This window comes from Corylus avellana, chromosome 1, assembly GCF_965113065.1.
Source record: "Corylus avellana chromosome 1, dhCorAvel1.hap1.2, whole genome shotgun sequence".
Classification (NCBI taxonomy): Eukaryota; Viridiplantae; Streptophyta; class Magnoliopsida; order Fagales; family Betulaceae; genus Corylus; species Corylus avellana.
This window is the reverse complement of record NC_142490.1, coordinates 37,421,081-37,442,006: the sequence shown is the minus strand read 5'-3', so window position 1 is coordinate 37,442,006 and position 20,926 is coordinate 37,421,081. Positions and strand designations below refer to the sequence as shown.

General features: G+C 38.5%; 1 protein-coding gene across 2 annotated transcripts; it reads left to right on the top strand.

Moving 5' to 3' along the window:
- Positions 1-3,979: 3,979 nt before the first annotated feature.
- TO2 (thioredoxin O2) lies at positions 3,980-18,406 on the top strand. 2 transcript variants are annotated; one of them, XM_088517305.1, is made up of 7 exons: positions 3,980-4,315; positions 5,880-5,939; positions 6,122-6,172; positions 6,300-6,379; positions 16,057-16,101; positions 17,237-17,331; positions 18,020-18,406. In XM_088517305.1, exons 1-7 carry the CDS (start codon positions 4,060-4,062, stop codon positions 18,054-18,056), a joined length of 624 nt encoding a protein of 207 aa, XP_088373431.1. In that variant the 5' UTR covers positions 3,980-4,059; the 3' UTR covers positions 18,057-18,406. The 2 variants fall into 2 exon arrangements, with proteins under 2 accessions (XP_088373431.1, XP_059437713.1); XM_059581730.2 differs by lacking the exon at positions 18,020-18,406 and having other exon boundaries at positions 17,237-17,335.
- The last annotated feature ends 2,520 nt before the right edge of the window (positions 18,407-20,926 follow it).

Genomic DNA, 20,926 nt, shown 5'->3' with positions numbered 1-20,926 from the left:
CTGGTTTTGAAGCATGGGCTTCCGGTTCCTTCTCAAAAATGGGGGGTGTAGGTTGAGCTTCCTCGGTAGCTGCAATAGGCCTCTCAGTCCTTTCACGCACCATCCCTACGGAACTATCTGAATGCACTTCTAACTCAATCTCATCGAAGATGTGTTGGATATTTGAGCCTAGAGATTGGAGTGATATAGACCCGATGGGGATTTCGGTCTCGGCAATAGCTCCAGCCGAGGCCAAAGGAGTAGCATTGAACGTCCATGCCGGGACGGGCTCATTTGCAAGGAACGCCTCAACCTCTCCTATTGGTCTCACCACAGGTCCAAGACCGGTCTTTCGCCTGGCAACCAAGAAGCTGGTAAATTGATCTTACACCTTTGCTTCTGCCGCTTTTATCAGTTTCCTCTTTTTCAGTTGAGGGGCTTCGGGCTCTTCGAGTTCATCTACCAAGCGCAAAGCCCTGGCTACCCGAGGAGGAGTGTTAAGTTTTTTAGCCCTAGCATCCATTTTCAAGGGCCCCGTAGTTCGAAATTGTGGAGCAGCAGGTTGGACTACTTCCCCACTTTTCTTCAAAGCCCCACCTATACGAAGTGGGAAGTTCTTTTGTTTAGGTAGCTCGATTACTTTGGCTTTGCCTTTTTCAAGCTTGGGCTTCTGCGGGGTAGCTCCTGGAGGGTCTGAGACAACAAGCTTTGGGTCCCGGACAATCACGGAAGCAAGCCTCTTTTTTGCTCCACCGGCACCTCCTTGAATGACTAGGCCTCTCCCTTCCGAGGCCGTACTAATTAATAGGGAGTAGTTCAGTAGACTCTCGTGTTTCTGAGTCCACGCTAAAACGTCGTTCACACGGCGATGCTCATCTTTGGTGAGGATCGGCTCTTTGGACGCATTCCTTGCAGGAACGCATGTTTCCTGAGGCACCCTCGGACTTGTGGCAGCTTCAGTAGGATGGAACTCCCACTGACTTGTGGCAAAAAAGTATTTACTTTTCCACGCATGGTTGCTGGACTACTTGCCGTCTACATGGATGAATTTCCCCCGTCGTGACTGGAAGTTATATAAGTCCTCGCACTTCGGGTTCTTTTGGAGCCGATATACCCATAAAAATTCTCGGGCAAAGAGATGATGCCCCGGTCCGAGTGCCATGGGCCAAAGCAGCATGCAGGTGTAGATAACCCTCCATGCGTTGGGCACGATCTGTTGCGGAGCCAGATTTAAATAGCTCAGCAATTCTCGCACTACCGACGGGAAAGGCAGTTGGAAGCCAGCGCGAAACATAGTCTCGTATAGACAAACTTCGTGCGCATCAGAACGCACTATAGCACCCACCTGTTCGTCATCAAACCCCAGCTTCATTGATTTGGGAATGAAACATTCCTCCCGGATTCTGGCTTCATTGGCCCTGGTTAACGTTGGCCGCCAGCAAGCTGGATAAGTGTTGCCGCTGAGGCCGTCGAAACTTGATCCCTCGTCGCCAGACATGATGATGTAAGGAAAAGAAAAAAGAAAGAAAGCTCTCGGAGAACAAAAAGAAAGCAGAAGGCTAGAGCTCTGACCAGGAGATAGAGGAAGTAGGTGGAAAAAGGGAAGCCTACTGCCCTTTTAAAGACTGGCCTCAGCAATATGCGCATTAAATGTGCCGAGAGGAGCACGCCTTTGCAGGTGACACGCGGAGGTACTCGAGTACCTAGTTTAATGAACTGACAGGGTCTAGGGAATACCAACCGACACCACTTCAAATTTGAAATTCAAAAATTTTCCCGCCAAGATTTGAAAATTGAGCCGCCCAAAATTTGAAATTCAAATTTCAAAAGTTTCCCGCCTCAGTCATCTGAGACGGACCCGGAAGACCATAAGTCATCTCGGATGTCTCCATATGGGGAACAACCTCGGAAGGTAGACCTATTCCTACGGACATGAAATTTTCATGGTTCTAAAAACATGGAAATTGGGGGGTAATTGTTGGGTCATAGATCAAACCATTAAATATCCAGTAATCCTCGGGCCCAGCTTAATCATGGAAAGGCCCAAGCCCAGTAAGGATTCGGGCAAACAAGTTCGAGACTTACATATTTGAGGCCCTCATATCCGAGACCCATGGGATCCGAGACCTTCCAGTCGAGACCCATGGGATCCGAGACCCTTGAGCCGAGACCATTAAGTCCGAGACTAACTCAGGACACACAGGTCTCGGGTATCTTAAAAGATACAGCCGTTAACAGATAAGTGATCTTGTTTATTCAAAAGTTGCCATATCTATTTAAAATGCAAATCAAATATATTATCCAACAATCATTTACAAATGTCCAAATCAAGTGATACATGCAACCACAAAATCCTATGATCTTGATCCCCTAAGATCTCGGAGAGAATGATCACCCAAATCCCTTGTCAGTAACTGCATCGCTGAAATTCAAGGAAGAGTGATTCGTTGGTGAAGGGACTTCCAATACTTCATGCCTATAAAAGACAAATGATCTTTCCATAAGGGGGTAAGCGCAACTTTGGCTTTCACTTCTTCTTTTGGTTGCTTATACTATCTCTCATTCTGACTTAGGCATCAGAGTATCCCCGCCTGCTCACCTCCGGTCTCTTCAATCCTTCTCTTCTTCTGTGTTGTGCAGCCAAATCACTGGTGTGTTGGTCAACTCAAAGCTTTCAGGCGTGCCACGTCATCACTAGGAGAACTGTGCCTCAACAATATGGATTCCCTTTCAAAAAAAAAAAAAAAAAAAGCATTTAATTATATATAGAATTTTTATTACAATAGGCACAAAATTTGCTTCAATTTACTTGCACTCTAGAAAATTATCAAAAATGGCATTAATTGCAATCATTATCAAATGAGTCCCTACTTCCAATCAAAAAAACCCTTTGCTTGTAGTAACAAGAAATTTCAGGTATCTAATTACTGGTACTCCCCAATTACTCTATTTTTAGACTTTTTTTTTTTTTTTTAACCAAGTTTTCCTTCTAAAATTAGACTAATATATGCATCATATATCTACTTAATTAGCTACTGAACTTTCCTCATATTTTTAAGATTAATATACTGAAACTTAAGTACCCAAACGCTTCATCTTTCAATTGCAAAACCGAAATTATACAAATTCATATAATTATTAAATAGAGAAAAAAAAAAGAAAAAAAAAAAGGAAATCTCAAAGAGGGGTCTATCTCTTTGGGCAGTGCCATATATCCTCAATGCTAGCCAGTGTTGTGGTATCTAAAATGCAATTGTTAGTTAGGTGTTAACGGGTGGTTAATAACCATCCGTTAACATTAACCACCCGTTAACCGCTAATTGTATTAATTGTTAATTGCTAACCCCTTAAATGGTTTTGATTTTAGGTTTTTTCAAAATCGCTAACTGCCTATATATATTATTATTTATATATATACATAATTAAAAATATATAAAAATACATGAAATGATGTCATTTTTGTGTTTAAAATTTTAAATATACATAAAAATTTAAAAGCGATGTCATGATAATTGATATTATCTTATTATCATAGAAACCAAATCGTTTTGGTTTTTTCTTTTTCTTTTTCTTTTTTTTTTTTTTAAAAAAAAGAAAATTAAATGGAGTTGGGTTAATTTGCATCAAGAGATTTAAAAAAAAAAAAAAAAAAAAAAATCAAACAACTAAGATAAAAAGGTTTTTTTTTTTTAATAAAAAAACATTGTTGAGTGGTGCATTTGTCTTTCAAAAGAGCTATGCTAATAATGCTATTTAGCATTGTCTCATCATTCTGCTAACGTGATTAATAATTGAATTTGTGAAACTTAGGTGTGTAAATTCAACAAATTTGATAACTATCTTTGAAGGGACGTTCAATCGGATAGAAACTACGTCGAAAGTTATTAAATTGAATTCCCACTCATTTCTCTTTGAGCCGACATGTTAAAAAAATATATATATTCAATAATTTTTTTATTTATTTTTTTTGTCTCAAAAAGATGGATAGCATATTTACAAGAGTGGTCTCTTAAAAACAAAACAAAAAACCCTTCTCCAAAACCCTGAAGCCCCCGACTCGACTCAGAGAGAGCAGAGAAAATGGCGAGAAATGCAATTCTTCGTTCCCAAGTTCTGCGCCGAGCCCTTGGCAACAACAAGCTTAGCCCGGTTTTACCCTATTATCTTTGTTCTAACAATTCTAGTCCCTTCGAAACCCTAATCCCCTCTAAACCCTTCTCCTCCATTTTGTCCAATTCCACCACCGCTACACGCAATCCCTTCTCGAAGCTTCCGTTCCTGCAATCCCGATCTTGTACCTTTGATTACTTTGATGCTGAAGAACCCTGTCCCACAGGTGCCTCCAATGCTACATTTTGTCCCACCCCACCCCCCCCCCCCCCCCCCCCTCTCTTGTAATTGTTCGTTTGATTTTACCATTTTTGTATATGATAACTCTTACACGATTCAATAACCTTTTTCTCATATTTTTAGAGTTGTACTGCACGTATGAGTTTCAGATTGAACAGAAAATGAGCGTCCGTTTAATGTGAAATTTGTCATGGATAATAAGTGTGTGAAATGACATTTAGTCTAACTATTATTACTATTAGATTTTGGACTTTTTTTGTTCAATTAGGCTTTATTTGTTTCAAGAAGAAACATTTTCTCAATCCCAAGGGGTTGGCTCAAGTGATAACGGCCTTGGCTTTGGTGGCATTCCTATTAGGTTTAAGGTTTGAATCTCCTTGGGTGTAAACAAATCTTTGGGGCCAGCCCACCCGTGAATTCGGAGTATTAGGAATCTATGTGGAGAGGGAAAAAAATTCCTGGCGAAAATAATTTGTTTTTTAATATTTGGTTGAGACCCTAAATTAGTTTTCTTATGCTTGGCAGCACCGGATATCTCTATATTAAAACCAACAAAAACCTACACTTCTACTTTTAGTAACAATTTTCAGTTGCATGAAACACAAGAAAATCTGAAAATTTATTTTTTGAAAAATAGTTTGTCTTAACTAATGGAATCTTGAAGTGAAATCCATTGTTTCATCTTGAAATTAATTTTGTTTTGTTTTTTGTTTTTTGTTTTTTGTTTTTATAATAAAAAGACAAAAAAAGACAAAAAAAGATTCCATGTTTCTTCAAGGAAATTATCTTGTTAACAAGAAGTTAAGACCCGAAGAAGAATTAAGGCTTCATTCAGATTAAAACTGTACAAATATTTGGAAGCTGGAGATGGTTACTGGTTAGCTTCAATATTTTTACTATCCTTAGACTGTTACTTAAGTTTTTCTGTATGATTTCAATAGTATGTTACTTAAAAAGGCTGGTGACTTGATGGAATAGCCTCCTTTTTTTTAAAAAAATTTCTTTTTTGTGGATGAGTTGATGGAATAGCTTTTCGTCTCATGGAAAGACTCAAAATGCTTTGGAATGTGCCAGTGATGTAAAAGAGGGGTGAAAACAATATAAACTTGTAATCTGGCATCTTGTTCGTAGGTTTTCATAAAACATGTGAAATCATATTTATACTTGTGTGTATATAACAGTAACTTACTTGTGTACAGAAAGGATATTACGTGTAGCACGTCTTGCATGTATTGCTCACAGTCCTATATAATGATCAATGTTTTTGATATCTTTCAATCTTGATGAACTGAATTCTTTTTACTTTTTTCCCCCTTTCAGTGATTGATGTTGGGAACCACTATTTTTTCTTCCAACAGTTGCTCCCATGCCCTCTTCTCTAACACATTTGGGACCACTATGTGAATGGAGTGTGGGAGCAACCATCATGGGAATAGAAATTAGCATTTCCCTTGATATAGCTTTGTTTCTGACAAAATATATACTTTTTCACCTGAGATATTTTTTTTCTATGATCTATACTGTATACTAAGTCGATGATTTAATTTCAGAGAAATTTGTTCTCATTAAGTCGGAAAATGAATTCAATAGTACGCTTTCCAAGGTTCAAGGTATTTATATTCGTCTTGCATACTTTCTCTATAAAAGAATTCCTTTCAAGATCTATTGTCTTATACAATGGTAAAAGTGATAGCAAAAGTATTCCTTTTGTATATGTTGTCTGCCAAACTTTTATTGTTTCTTTCTAGAAAGCTTACCACTGGTTATTTTTTGCTACAATTTATTGTGATAGATGAATCTTTGCCGGCAATTTTCTATTTCACTGCAGTCTGGTGCGGGCCTTGTAAGTTTCTAATTTTCAGTTTGGTTGATGAAGTAATTTGAATGGTTCCTTATTTTCTATCACAGCAAGCTCTTTCTATATTTGAAGATCTTATTTCATTGAATTATGGTATATCCTTATCATGCAGGCAAGTTGGTAGGTCCTATCCTTGGAGTGTTGAATAATAAATACCCGCATGTGACGACATATAAGATTGACATTGATCAGGTAGGAAAGATTTGTGGTACTGGGATGTAGTATTTTCCCAATATTAGATTAAATTTCCAGACATCATACCATGTTCATCAAATGATGTTTGCATAAAATCTTTAGATTGGTCTTAAAAGGTGTTCTCGAGCCTAAAATCCAGGTATTTTGGTATGGTTCTTGTGATTTATAAATTATGATATGGTATGATATAACATTAGGTTCACAATTTTGGGCTTCCACATATGGTATCATCATATCTTAATGGCTGGCATAGCAATTTTTAGTTTCTTTGTTTCAACCTTTTTCTTTCTTTATATTTTTAAAGGCAGAATGTCATGTAGCTACTCTATTCCTTTCTGCTTTTTCAATGTAAATCCTTCCATGGTAACTTATGCAAAGCACAGCCTTTCTGCTTTTATCCTATCAAATATGTTTTTGATGTGATACTTTAACACTTACATGATTATATGTTCTAGCGCAATTGGAACATCTTTAACGTAAACAATTTTTTCTTTTTTAAATGTGATTGCATAATTCAGAATGTCAGATGGACATTTGAGAAATACCATTTACAATAGGCAATGGGCAGTTATAAACTTGTTTGATTTTTCTCGGGCGGTGTTAAATAGATATCACTGAGGAATAGAAGGATGGCTACCGAAAAAAATAGATTGGTTCGTAATCTTTTAAAGGGGCCAAAAACATTGATTTTTACATGCAAAACCCACATTTTCTACAATGGTTGAACCTAGGATAAAATAGTCCTTGTATGGTGCCATTGGCCTTGGAGATCATGAGACTATGTGAAGCTCTTCCATGGAAGTTGGAAAACCTGAAATAACTTGAGATTAAAATGAGTAAGATGGATGAAGGAAAGAGGAGATGAGTGTGCACGCATGTATAAGAGAGTGAAGTGTACTCACACATTAAAGAAATTCTGGTCAAAAGACAATTCTTAAGTGCACTTCTGATGAATTATTGTCAAAAGGTAATTTGACATTATTCTTTACGAATGTTGAAGACAAGTTGACATTTTGGGTCGGAAGAGTGCTAATTTAGTTATAATAATTTTGTTTTAATATCCCATAGGCCTCTTTGGAAAAGACTGAAATCAAATCACTACTGGTCATTAAGAATTATAGTGCAAAGATTTTCGCTTCTTTAAACTTTGCATCTTGACTTGAAATTTTAAGGTGTCAACTTAAGAGGACAAACTCTTATATATATATGTTGTAACAGCTTCTTGTCATGTGAGGTATGGGAACCTACAAGACAATAAACAATTAGGCAAAAGAACTTGTCGGAGCAGATCGGCGGGGATAGCTTTGATACCTAAGTCAATGTTTGCTTTGAGGGAAAGAAGAGGAAAATCACAGAGTACCAAGAGGAAGACTAGTGATTGAATCCCTTACCTGTGAGTCCCCTTGTATATTTATACTGATCGGCATCTTGGAGCTCGGTCCCTTGTTCTCGTGGGTCTCGAGGATGGAAAGCATGAGGTGTCCCTTCATGCAACATGTGGTAGTGATGTGTCGTTAGGAGAGCTTTCCCCTTACCCCCAATGCTAGATTACACTCGGACTATGAGGATGACTCGGCATGACTTGATGTCTCCTTTTCCTGAAGTTTAGGGGCTCTAGGAGTGGCAATTGATTACACCGGGTGCCACCTGTTGACTTTTGTTTGACAGAAATTACGTGTTGGGTGATCGATATGAAGAGAATGACGTAGCGGAAGACTAAGGTAACTAATCAAAGAGCAGCGTCTTTGATTCTGCAAGGAGAAGCGTCTTCGTCTTCTACCCAAAAAGATAAAAACAAGCCCGCAGGCTAAAAGAAGGATAAAACTCCGCAGAGTATTTGAGAGAGAATTCTCTGATTTTATAATAATTCAATTGATTGAGTTTTACATAATAGGCAAGCCTATTTATAGAAGAGAAATCCTTGGAGAAAAAGTAAACCTACTTCTAGTAGAGAAAGTAAATCTAATCTTAGTAGGAAAGTAAACATAATCCTAGTAGGGAAAGTAAACATAATTCTAATAGGAAAAGTAAATATACTCCTAGTAGGGAAAGGATTAAAAGTAAACTATTTATTCTTGGGGGTGGGGACACACATGTCCTACATCAGTCTCCCCTTCTTGAAAAGAACTCGTCCTCGAGTTAAGTTCTGACTCCTCTAGTGGAAAATATTCAAAAATGTCTGCCACGTTGAATGTTGAGGATATCGCCATTTCTTCTGGAAGATCGATGACATATGCATTGTTGTTAATCTTTTTTAGTACCTTGCATGGACCATACTTCTTATTCCTCAGCTTTCCAGAAGTACCAGTCGGCAGTCGCCCCTTGCGTAGATACACCATCACAAAATCTCCTTCTTGAAAAATCTTCGATCGCCGACCCTTGTCTGCTGCCGTCTTGTACTTAGCATAGGATTCTTCCAGATGCTGACGAACTCCCTCTTGGGTAGCTTTCACCCGTTCTGCTAAATGCTCCGCTGCCACACTTGCACCGGGTAGCTTAGGTAAAGCTGCAAGATCTACTGCAAGTCTCGGAGTTCTCCCATAGACGACTTCAAATGGTGCCTTCCCAGTAGATCGATTCACCATGTTATTGTAGGCAAACTCAGCCTGAGCTAAAGCCAGGTCCCACTGCTTCGGTTTGTCACCTGCAATACATCGAAGTAAATTACCTAGAGTTCGATTAACAACTTCTGTCTGCCCGTCTGTCTGCGGATGGCTCGTGCTACTAAAGTTCAATGCTGTGTCGAACCGCCTCCATAATGTTCGCCAAAAGTGAGACAAGAACTTGGTGTCTCGGTCAGAAGTGATAGACTTTGGGACTCCATGCAATCGAACCACCTCTCGGAAGAATAGATTGGCCACTTGAACCGCATCAGATGTTTTCTTGCAAGCAACAAAGTGAGCCATTTTGGAAAATCTATCCACAATTACCATTATAGAATCTGCTCCTCGTTGGGTTCTCGGGAGACCCAATACAAAATCCATGGATACATCTTCCCACGGTGCTTCTGGTATTGGTAGAGGCATGTATAATCCCGTATTTTGGGTTTGCCCCTTGGCGACCTGACAAGTTTGGCATCGTCGGACAAAATTACCTACTTCTTTCTTCAGTTGCGGCCAGTAATACCGCTCCTCTACCAGAGCAATAGTCTTGTCTCTTCCTAGATGACCACCCAAACCTCCAGCATGTAATTCTCGGATTATTTGTTCCCGTAAGGAACTCCTCAGAATGCACAGCCGATTCCCATGAAATAAATACCCCTCCTGAATATGTATTTCAGAAATTGGTTGCCCTGCCTTGCAATGCTTCCAGGTTTCACCAAAATCTTCATCTTCCTTATATAACTCCTTTAGGCACTCGAATCCAGTCACTTCAGCTTTCATGGTGATCAGTAGGGTAGCTCGGCGGCTTAAAGCGTCAGCTACACGATTCAGTTTTCCCGACTTATGCTTAAGAGAAAAAGTGAACCGTTGGATGTAAGAAACCCACCGAGCATGCATCCGATTTAGATTCTTTTGACTATTGATGAACTTTAATGCTTGATGGTCGGTATAGAGGACAAACTCTCGTTGGATCAGGTAGTGCTCCCACACCTTGAGGGCTCTCAAGACAGCATAAAGCTCCAACTCATATGTTGACCACTTCTGTCTTGCTTCTCCGAGCTTCTCACTAAAAAATTCTACGGGCTTCCCTTCTTGAGATAACACAGCTCCTATCCCGACGATTGATGCATCACATTCAACTTCAAACAGCTTGTTAAAGTCAGGTAAGGCAAGTACTGGTGCTGTGCATAGCTTTTCTTTGATGATTGAGAAACTTCGCTCAGCTTCTTCACCCCAATTGAATTTTCCTTTCTTCATACACTCGGTGATCGGTGCTACAATACTGCTGAAATTCCGAACGAACCTTCTATAGAAATTTGCTAACCCATGGAAACTTCTTACTTCTCCCACTGACTTGGGTGTGGGCCATTCTCGGATTGCTCTCACCTTCTCTTCATCCACTCGGATTCCATCGGCACCGACTACAAATCCGAGGAAGAGTAACTGATCCATCATGAAACTACACTTCTTTAAGTTGATGAACAACTTATTTTCACGGAGAACCTCCAACACTTTCCTCACGTGATCCATGTGATCCACCGGGTTGCGACTATAGATAAGAATATCATCGAAATAGACAACGACAAATTTTCCGATAAAAGGTTTCAGTACCTGATTCATGAGTCGCATGAAAGTGCTTGGTGCATTCGAAAGGCCGAAAGGCATCACCATCCACTCATAAAGCCCCTCTTTAGTCTTGAACGCAGTTTTCCATTCATCTCCCGGTCGTATACGGATTTGGTGATATCCACTCCTCAAGTCAATCTTCGAAAAAATCTGAGCCCCAGATAGCATATCAAACATGTCACCTATTCGGGGAATAGGAAACCGATATTTGACCGTGATCTTGTTTATTGCCCGGCTATCCACGCACATTCGCCAACTCCCATCTTTCTTCGGTACAAGTAGGGCCGGTACTGCGCATGGACTCATACTCTCTCGCAAGTGTCCCTTCCGAATTAACCCCTCTACTTGCTCTTGCAAAATAGCATTCTCCTTTGGGCTCATTCGATAATGTGGCAAGTTCGGGAGACTTGCTCCCGGCACTAAGTCAATATAGTGCTGGATATCTCTCATGGGCGGCAGTCCTTCGGGCATCTCTTTAGGCATGATGTCTTGGAATTCTTCTAACATCGGTCGCATTATCTCGGGAACGTCTTGTGAGACGGAGCCCGGGGTTCCCTCGGTCACCAATGCGATGATGTCTCGGGCCTCCTTAACTTCTTCTATAAATTCTGATCCAGTGGATAGGAGGACCGGCTTTCCCTTGGATTGAGTAGAATTTCCGACTTCTTGTAAGGGTCGAAATGTTATCTTCCGACCATCCCAAAAGATAGTGTAGACATTGGCTCTTCCTTGCTGCTGGGCATCCACGTCAAACTGCCACGGTCTTCCCAGGATTAAGTGGCATGCATCCATCTCCACAACATCACACAAAATAGAATCCGAGTAATGCTTACCGATCGAAAATGTGAAACGACATCTCTCGGTTACTAGTGTCTCGGTTCCCCGCTTGATCCATCCGATCTTATATGGAGCAGGGTGCTTCTCAGTTTTCAAACCCAACTTCGAAACCATCTCCTTAGACACTACGTTCTCCCCGCTACCACTATCAATTATCACATCACATACCCTCTGGTTGACTGTGCAGCGAGTACGAAAAATCTTGTGCCTTTGAGATTGATCCTCTTGCCTTGGGGTCAAGAGTAAACGTTGAATTACTAAGGATCGGGAAAGTGGGATTCCCTCATCAGCGTCAGCCAACTCCTCTTCCTCATACTCAGGTGTATCAATATTTCCATTCTCGGACCCTTCCTCTGGCTCGGGTTCGATCAAGTTTACCATCTGCCTTCGGGGACATTGATGCGACCTATGTCCCGGTTGGTTGCATTTGAAACACCTGTCTAGACTGGGCCGTGCGTATGGATTGTTGGCTGGTTGTCTCGAGGTACCTGAACTGCTACTGGCTCCTTTTCCCGTGGAAGTCACTGGTTGACTTGGTCTGACAGTCGAGACTAGAGGTTGTTTTCCCTGACCCTGTGTTGGTCTCGTCGAATCGCTCGAGTTTCGCTCCCAGGTTGGTGCTTTAGGCCTCTCCAGTTGCTTCTCTGCTCGGGTTGCCAAACTAACTGCCTCGTTCAAAGTAAAGACAGGATGCATAGAAACCTTATCTTGTATTGCCACACGCAGTCCACCAATAAACCTTGCAACTTGTTGATCCTCTGTCTCCATGAGATCAGTCCGAGCAGATAGGCGATAGAAATCATCAACATGCGCCTGCATGGTCCGACCTCCTTGTCGACACTCTTGGTATTGTTGGAATAGCCGTTGCTCAAAGTCCGGTGGTAAAAAACGTGCTTTGAGTAGCCGCTTCATCTTCAACCATGAAGTTACAGGTCCCTTCCCTTGTCGGGCTCGGGAAATCTGTAATTTTTCCCACCAAGCAGAAGCTCCTCCCTTGAACTTGTATGCCACTAACTTCACCTTGCGATCCTCGCGAATACTCATATAATCAAAGAACCTCTCTACTTCCATCACCCAATCTAAGAAATCTTCGATTTGAAGATGCCCGTTGAATGATGGGAGATCAATCTTCATTCGGTATTCGTGGGATTCCTCCCTACCAAGATCCTGATGTCTGGGTTGCTCTCCATATGCATCCCGGTAGCCAGCGCCGTCATAGACATTCCCCATATGGCCAGCTCTACCGCGCTCATAACCTCTGAAGCCTGTGCCACCACGACCGACTCCTCTACGTAATTCTCCCCTTCGATCTACCTCAATGTCCCGTCCGAATACTCCTTCAGCGAAGTCTTCATCGTCACTAGGATCGTCATAGGCCGGTGGTCGGTTTATGGGTGCAAGTGGTTGATGAGGAATAGGCCTTACTCGGATCCCATCGTCATCATGGGCATCATTGTCCCTGTGATTACGATTAGGACCTATGTGCATGCGCTCTATCATCTCCCGCATCTCCTGTCGTATCTCCTGTTGCATCGTTTGCTGGATCTGCTGGAGCTCTTGGAATTCGGCTCTCCAAGGAGCCTCCCTGTCACGAGCAGCGTCGTTAAGGGAATCGTCACCGTTGCGCTGATTGGTCATGATCAGGATAAAGCCTGCTCTGATACCAACTGACGTAGCGGAAGACTAAGGTAACTAATCAAAGAGCAGCGTCTTTGATTCTGCAAGGAGAAGCGTCTTCGTCTTCTACCCAAAAAGATAAAAACAAGCCCGCAGGCTAAAAGAAGGATAAAACTTCGCAGAGTATTTGAGAGAGAATTCTCTGATTTTATAATAATTCAATTGATTGAGTTTTACATAATAGGCAAGCCTATTTATAGAAGAGAAATCCTTGGAGAAAAAGTAAACCTACTTCTAGTAGAGAAAGTAAATCTAATCTTAGTAGGAAAGTAAACATAATCCTAGTAGGGAAAGTAAACATAATTCTAATAGGAAAAGTAAATATACTCCTAGTAGGGAAAGGATTAAAAGTAAACTATTTATTCTTGGGGGTGGGGACACACATGTCCTACATCAGAGAAGAACAAGCGACCAGTTCCGTGTCACGCTCTGTGATTTGCGAGCTGTTGGTTGTATCAGCTCTCGATTCTGGTCCTATTTCATCCTGAATCCTCAATCGCTTGATGGGTTTTGGGGCTCAAAGAATCCCCACTGAAGGTGGGCCTCAAGGGCCACAAGCTCACGTCCCAACAACATAAATGCTAGTTCAATTGAAAAAAACATTGTTAGCAAGGCGAACCATGTAATAGGAAGGGAATGATGGTGTAAGAGCATCTCCAATAGATGCTCTAAATGACCTTTTATAGTTAAATATAGCTATTATGAGCTTCTTCTTCTTCTTTTTTTTTTTTTTCTTCCAGCAGATACTTCAAAATAGAAGTTTTGCTAAAGTTTGCTATGAGGAACTTTCATATTTGATAGTTCATTGTAGCACCTTGTAAGCTTTTTTTATTCTTTTTTCTCTCTCCCTATTGCTCTCTCTCTCTCTCTCTCTCTCTCTCTCCCCTTCAAAGTAAGGATACAAAACAATAAAAACAATATTTAAAGAAAATAGAGAGTTGAATAGATGTTTCTGTTGAAAATTGTAATAAAAAACTAGTAGTTAAAATACAAAAATTTGTATTTTGAATAGCTAAAATGACCATCATTGCTGGAGATGCTCTAAAGGTGTCAAGGAATATTGGATATGTTCTAGTTAGGTTAATTTGCATCTTGACATCAACTTTCACCTTTCAACTTCAAAATATCAACTCTCGTTCTAAAGAAACCCTTCATAAACCCCAAGGGGTTGGCTCCGTGGTTGGACAACCTGGGACTTTGAGTATGCTTCTCAAGGTCTTAGGTTCGAAACCTACTGAGTGCAAACCGCTTCTTGGAGCCATCAGATTGGGGGTTTGTCCCTTGAATTAACCGAGGTGGACTTGCGGGAAACTCCTTGCCGAGGGCCTGTGCACCCCTGGGATTAGTCGGAGCGAAGCTCTCGATACCCGGTGCCAAATAAAAAAAAAAAAAAAAAAAGAAACCCTTCATATAAATAACAATAGAATTGAACAAAGTTACTTACGATGTAAATCATAAGATAGAGAGGTGGTGTGAGGGAAGGTGTGCATGTAGCACTTGCCAAATGTCTCTTGGTTACATGAAAGGAGCTCTGATGCAGGAAGCCAGCTTTATTTTAGTTCTTTTTTTCTTTTTCTTTTTTGTTGAAAAAAAAAAAAAAAAAAAGTCAAGGGTATTCCTGTAATTTTATATTTGTGGATATGGGTTTTATTTCTGCCGCCGCTGCATCAGATTTCATACAAGAGCCATTTATCCTACATGAAGCTCTTCATCTCTTGTTTCTAATTAATATGCCCATACTGGACATCAGTGGCCTAACAAAGGGGCCCTAGGGAGGCAATGGCACCTGCAAAGACTCCCAATTTGTGTGATATTATAAGGAAATATAGTAGAAGTCATGAAAGGAGCTATGATGCAGGTAGCATTATAAATTATAACGCTCTTAAAAATTATTCTAGATTTGTGCTTGTTAGAGCAGTTCACATGGTACACTCTTGTGTGATGTGTCCTTAAATGAATGTCCTACCAATTTCACACTATTTTGAGGTCGAGTGAGTTAGATTGTAATGCAGTTTGGGACTAGGATTGATTCAGAAGAAAAAAAAAATAGTGCTAAAAAGATGTTAGAACTACCATTTTTGTAGTGTGTATATATATATATATATTTGACAATTAATTGAGATATCATTAAAAACGTAAGACGCCTCTATGTACATATGAAGTATACAAGAGAAGCCACCCAGTTAGTAGGAAGTGATGCTATATTATTTACAAGTATCAATTTTCTGGAAAATTTCTGGCCTTAAATAAATCTTTGTTTTCTCTTTTTGTTTTTCTTGATGAATGAAGGACGAAAGTGAGGTGAAAGGAAGAGAGAATAACAAGTTTTACCGGATCTGACACTGTTGAGTTAACTTGATACTCTTATCCCCTTTCACCTTACACCTCAAGGGGATAGAAAATAGTATATTTCCTGGTGGAGATGTAAATGTTTTCATGTGCATATTGGTAAGAATGAAGAATGTTGATGAGTAGAGTTCAATAATCTATGATGCTGACAAGAAATGAAGTATGCTAGATAAAGCTTTCTTTGTAAAATGGTGAATACATTCTTGGGAGTGGGTAAGAATGAGAAAAATTGTTACTTATACTGCATAGTTTTATGCTTCTAAATTCCTTTTAATTCTGTTGAAACTTGTAATGAACACCGGGGAACAATGTCATTGATAGAGAGCTGCTCACCAAAATTCAATTGGCGTGTCTTGTCAGCTGAGTTATGCATGGAAGCTTTCACTTAAAAATTACCTTCTGCTAGAATACTTGACAAAGCAATTCTATTGCATCATGCTTTGCTTGACTGTGTCATCTTGCGTTTTATCTTTTTCATTGATTATCATTCAAAATGTGGCTTCCTCACTGAAGAGTTAAAGTTATTTCTGGGTTATGGTATGCACTAAAATTGGCAGACTACTTCGGTTCTTTTATATGCAGGAAGGCCTTGGAAGCGTTTTGAGCAAGTTAAACATTGCCTCTGTGGTAAACAACTTGATCCTTTTCTGTTTTTGTTTTCTTATGTCCATATGTGCTCCAGAATCAAATGTCTTACCATGTCTATGTATTCATCTTTGTTTTCATCCTGTAATGGTGGATTTTATTATATTTCTGTGATATAGTGCTACATGTGCCTTATGTTTCATCTCCTTCATTACTGTCAGCAACAGAGCTCGGCACAAGAAACTGTTAAGCTTATTATTTGAATTATTTGAAATCAGTGCTTGGAGTCTGAGAGATTATTTGGAAAGGGCAAATCGCACAACCCTTTTCATATTTGAGGAAGTGCTTATACATGTAATGGAACAGCCCACTATGTAATTGCTTACGGAAAAGGAAAAGATAAACTATGTAATTGTTTTTATTGTCCTGGCAGGAATTATAGGCACATTAAGAATTATTTGCAAAAAATCGAAGATTTTCATTAACGTTTCAGGGAATGTGATTAGGATCTCACTCACAAGTTAGAAAAGTTAGCCTGTTTTGATTTTCATGAGAACTCAAAATATTATATTAAATGAATCAGGATTATCAATTGATTTTGTTGTCTATATTTCAACAGTTGACAATGATGACTTCAGTTCCTATTGGATGGTTAGTTGTGCATATTGTGTTTCCCATTTTCTACTACCAAGATTAAGCAGGACCAGCTGTAAAGCTAATTATTGATATTTTGACCTTCCTGTGTCTGTGCACGTGCATGAGTGTCTTTCATGCGTTCTGCATGTGTGAGTGCATTATGTAATGTAGGTTCATGTTTTACCTGATCTAACACTACTAATGTCACACCACTCTGACTTTTCATTGGATCTATATTTGCCAAACCCACAATTGAATCATATCTAAAATTTTCAAAATTATAACTTTCCTTAAAATATTAGAAAAAAATAACAAAAAAAATTTGTTGTTTGGATGGTGAACTGCTATATGATTATGAACTGAGATTTGGCATGCAAAACAAGCATGGGGAGGACATATAATCTATTGGTGGGTTTAACGTAATATTGATCCAATAAAAAGATATGTAGTGGTGTAACATTTAAAGTGTTCATACTAGAAACATTAATATGTATATATAATACTAGTGTTACTAAGCTTTTTTTTTTTTTTTTTTTTTCAGCCAACGTTCCATTTTTTCAATAATGGGAAAAAGGCTGCTGAAGTAATTGGTGCTGATGTTATTCGGTTGAAGAATACTATGGAGGAACTCTACAAGTAATTCTTTACTGATCTACAGGACATCATCTTTATGCCTTTGTGTATTTGTGAATGTGGTGAACATGCTGGCGTTCTTTTAAAACCATGCCTTGCATAAGTTGGCGTCAAGCCCAAAATGGTTGACTCAAATTCTTTCAGATGCATGTCCAAATAAAAAGAAAAAAAAAAGGTTGTCTCGATGTGATTGATAATATACGTGGTTTCAACTTTGTTTTTGAATCCTTGATTTACTAATAAATCAGATTAGTTGTAGTAGAGTTTATCATGGAATATCTTGAATCTAATGTATGTTGGTGGTGTTTTACTTGTACAAGTGGTGCTTATGCTTAAAGGATATCATAAAAAGATCTTCCAATTACTTGTCTATATATCATCCATGATATCTATGCTTTTTTGTATCTGTAAATGGCCTTATGTAGTGGTTTTTTTTCTTTGACCCAGAACTTCTAGAGGTTTTTTTTTTTTTTTTGGGTGAGGCTAAACTCTTGTATACTTTAATATAATTTTGATCAACTATGTGTTATTCAAAGTTTGTTTTTGACTTCTAGTGCACAAATGTGGAAGTCATATGAACATGAGTTGAATGGGATGCTTTTTCATGTTCAGAGGAAGCATCCATGCTATCTTAGCTTTTATTGTAAAATTTTTAATTTTGGCCTTAATTTTTGTGTTGTGTTCCTGGCAGGATTGAAGATTCTGAAGAGGGGACGGTTGACAAATGATGTGTAATTTGATGGCTTTGAAACGTTTAAAAGAAAAATTCAAGAAATTGATGGTAAGGTTGTTCGTGATCAGGTTCACTTGCCTTTTTGGTTCCATGAGGCACTAGTTGTAGTTTGCTTTTGTTATGCCCGTAGAATTCTGTACAAGAATTTCATTAGATGAGAAAACAGGACATACACTGGTCATGGGAATTATTTGCATCCATAGAATGTTGTGAATTGCAGGTATTGTAGTATGGAACCAAGGGGAGAAAACAAAATAAAACGACATCTTGTGACAAATTAATTAGCATAGTGCTTTATTTTTTTCCTTTGAATTTTTCAATTTTACTTTTGAAACATCCACATTACATATCCAGTGTAAAAGGGTGATATGTATAATTACTGCAATTGGTTTACTCAAATCTGAATGTGTTGTTTTCAACTACAACTAGGTAAAAAAAGGTTGTATATAGTTCTGTTATACTCTATTTCTTAATGTTTTTATTTTATTTTTTGTAGAAACGAAAAAGTTGTCTGAAAATCCATGTTGACAGTATTTTTTACTAATTTACAGCATTCATGATTTTTTTTTTTTTTTTTTCTTAAACAAGAGGATAGGAAAATGATGTGTTGGCGACTGTATACTCTAGGCGTTATAGAACTGATAGAAATTGAATTTTTTGGCTTAAAAAACAGAGGTGGAATGGAAAAATATATAATTTGGCATATTAGAAATTTGTGTGATCTAATGGTAGCTTTTAAATAATGCTTCTAAAAACGTGAAGTAACTCTGTAATAGATTGCCAAATATGCTACTGTTTATTTTGGCCGGTGGGATTGATCAGATGGGATTGAAAAGGTTGAACAACAAGCACAATGTGCAATGGAGATAGGCAATGGGGATAGAAAGAAGGAAGAACCATAGTATTGAGTATCTTGCCAAATATGCTGCTGTTTCTTAGGCTGGTGGAATTGATCAGATGGGCTTGAATAGGTTGAACAACAGGCACAGGGTGCAAAATATGAAGAACAACACCACAAAGTTCACATTTTAATCAAAAAATAACCCACCTATCTCACAAAGTGATCATACTTGAATTGGGTAATTTGTTCTTAACAAGAACACCACAATACCACCAATGCGACATTTTATCAAACATGTTAAACGCATAATATAATACCCCCAGCTCTAGGGGGCCATGTTAATTCTAATTTCTAAAGCTTCAAAAGTGGAAATGTTACTTATTAGGAACCCACGACACTTATAAACCACTATCACGCATAACACAAGAAAATATTTTACAAAAGCAGAAGGTCAAGTACATTGAATTAGACATAACATTGCGAATGCAATATTTCCCCAAAAGAGTTAGTAAAAGGTTTAGCAAGTAACATCCACAACTGATTTAAAAACAGTTGGTTAGAAAATATGTTAAGAAAAGAGTCAGGAAAATTAGGATGATATATCATAAACTTTTCTTGTTGAACGCAAAGCATTTTTTTATTTATTAATCTTTCTCAATAAAACATATGCTCATAAAAGGATTTCATAAATAAATTTCTTTCATCAAACTTGACATAAATCATGATTTCTGGATAAGTAAAAGCTTTTCTTTTCACACAACTTATGACCTAGCACACTATTACGCCTTTTATGTATGGGGTTGTGCGATTCTACCATTGAAAATCGCAATACCCATGGTCGGGATGAACGCTGACTAGTTGATTATGTAACATCCCCAACAATTAATTAACTAATTAACCCGGAGTGTCACCAATAGTGCCTCCAAATTAATTAACTTAGAGTGACACATCTAAAACCATAACCCTTTCATAGTGAGGTTTGAGCCTCCTATGAGACATATGGTTCAATGCTGATGTCTTGGTAAGGTATAATAGTCAGCCACCCTCTTGTCGCTCGACCAGGTAGATATTTCATACAACTAGCGATGCCACAAGTTTGACCTACATTCATGGGTTGGTGTGCCTGTCATGGTAACCCTCTAAAGATTAGTAGATAACATTAAAATTAACATGGGTCATAAGGTCAAGTTCGTATAATAGTATGCACATACTCCAAATTCTCCATCCTTTTTTCCAGCAGCACACAACATAACTATAATAAATTCCAATTATGTGAACATAATTTATTTCATGGATAACACATTGAATATGAATATTTGAATCAATTATTTCTAAAAAAATATTAGGGCTCACAACACATGTTCAATGGAAATCATGTATTGTCAAAAAAACACATTTTATATCAATAAAAATGTTTATTCTCAGCAAATATATCTTTTTGGCATTCTCATGGGTGATTACTTATTTCGTACACTAGATTCAAGTTCAAACTACCCGAAAAGTCAAGTTCCTTATTTATGCAAATTCATATTTTAATATTAGCCCCTCTTTTAAAACACAAACCCTAATTACAATTAAAAACCTAAATCCTGTTTTTTTGGCCTTCACCGATTGATCATTGTCAGGACCGATCGATTGTTCATCAAGCACCTATAGATCACTAAATGCATAGAATTTATTTTGGGCCTTTTTTTTTTGTCCAATATCCCAACTTCTTAAATTTATTTTTAAATAATGTTGATGTGGCATGTGGAACACTTGTCAGCCTCTTAGAGGTCTTGATGTGGCATACCATTAAGTTTTTAGACAAAACAAGAAGGAAAATGATAAAGACAAAACTTAAACCCAACTTTGGTCTAACTTTTCTCTTAAGTTTTTTTTTTTTTTTTAAAAAAAAAAAAACTGCCTGTGGAGGAGAGAGAGAGCCTTAAACTAGAGAGAAAAAAATTTGGTCTAAAAGTTGGACAAAAGTTAGGTTTAAGTTGTGGTTGTATCACACCTCATTAGGTATTAACTCTCATAAT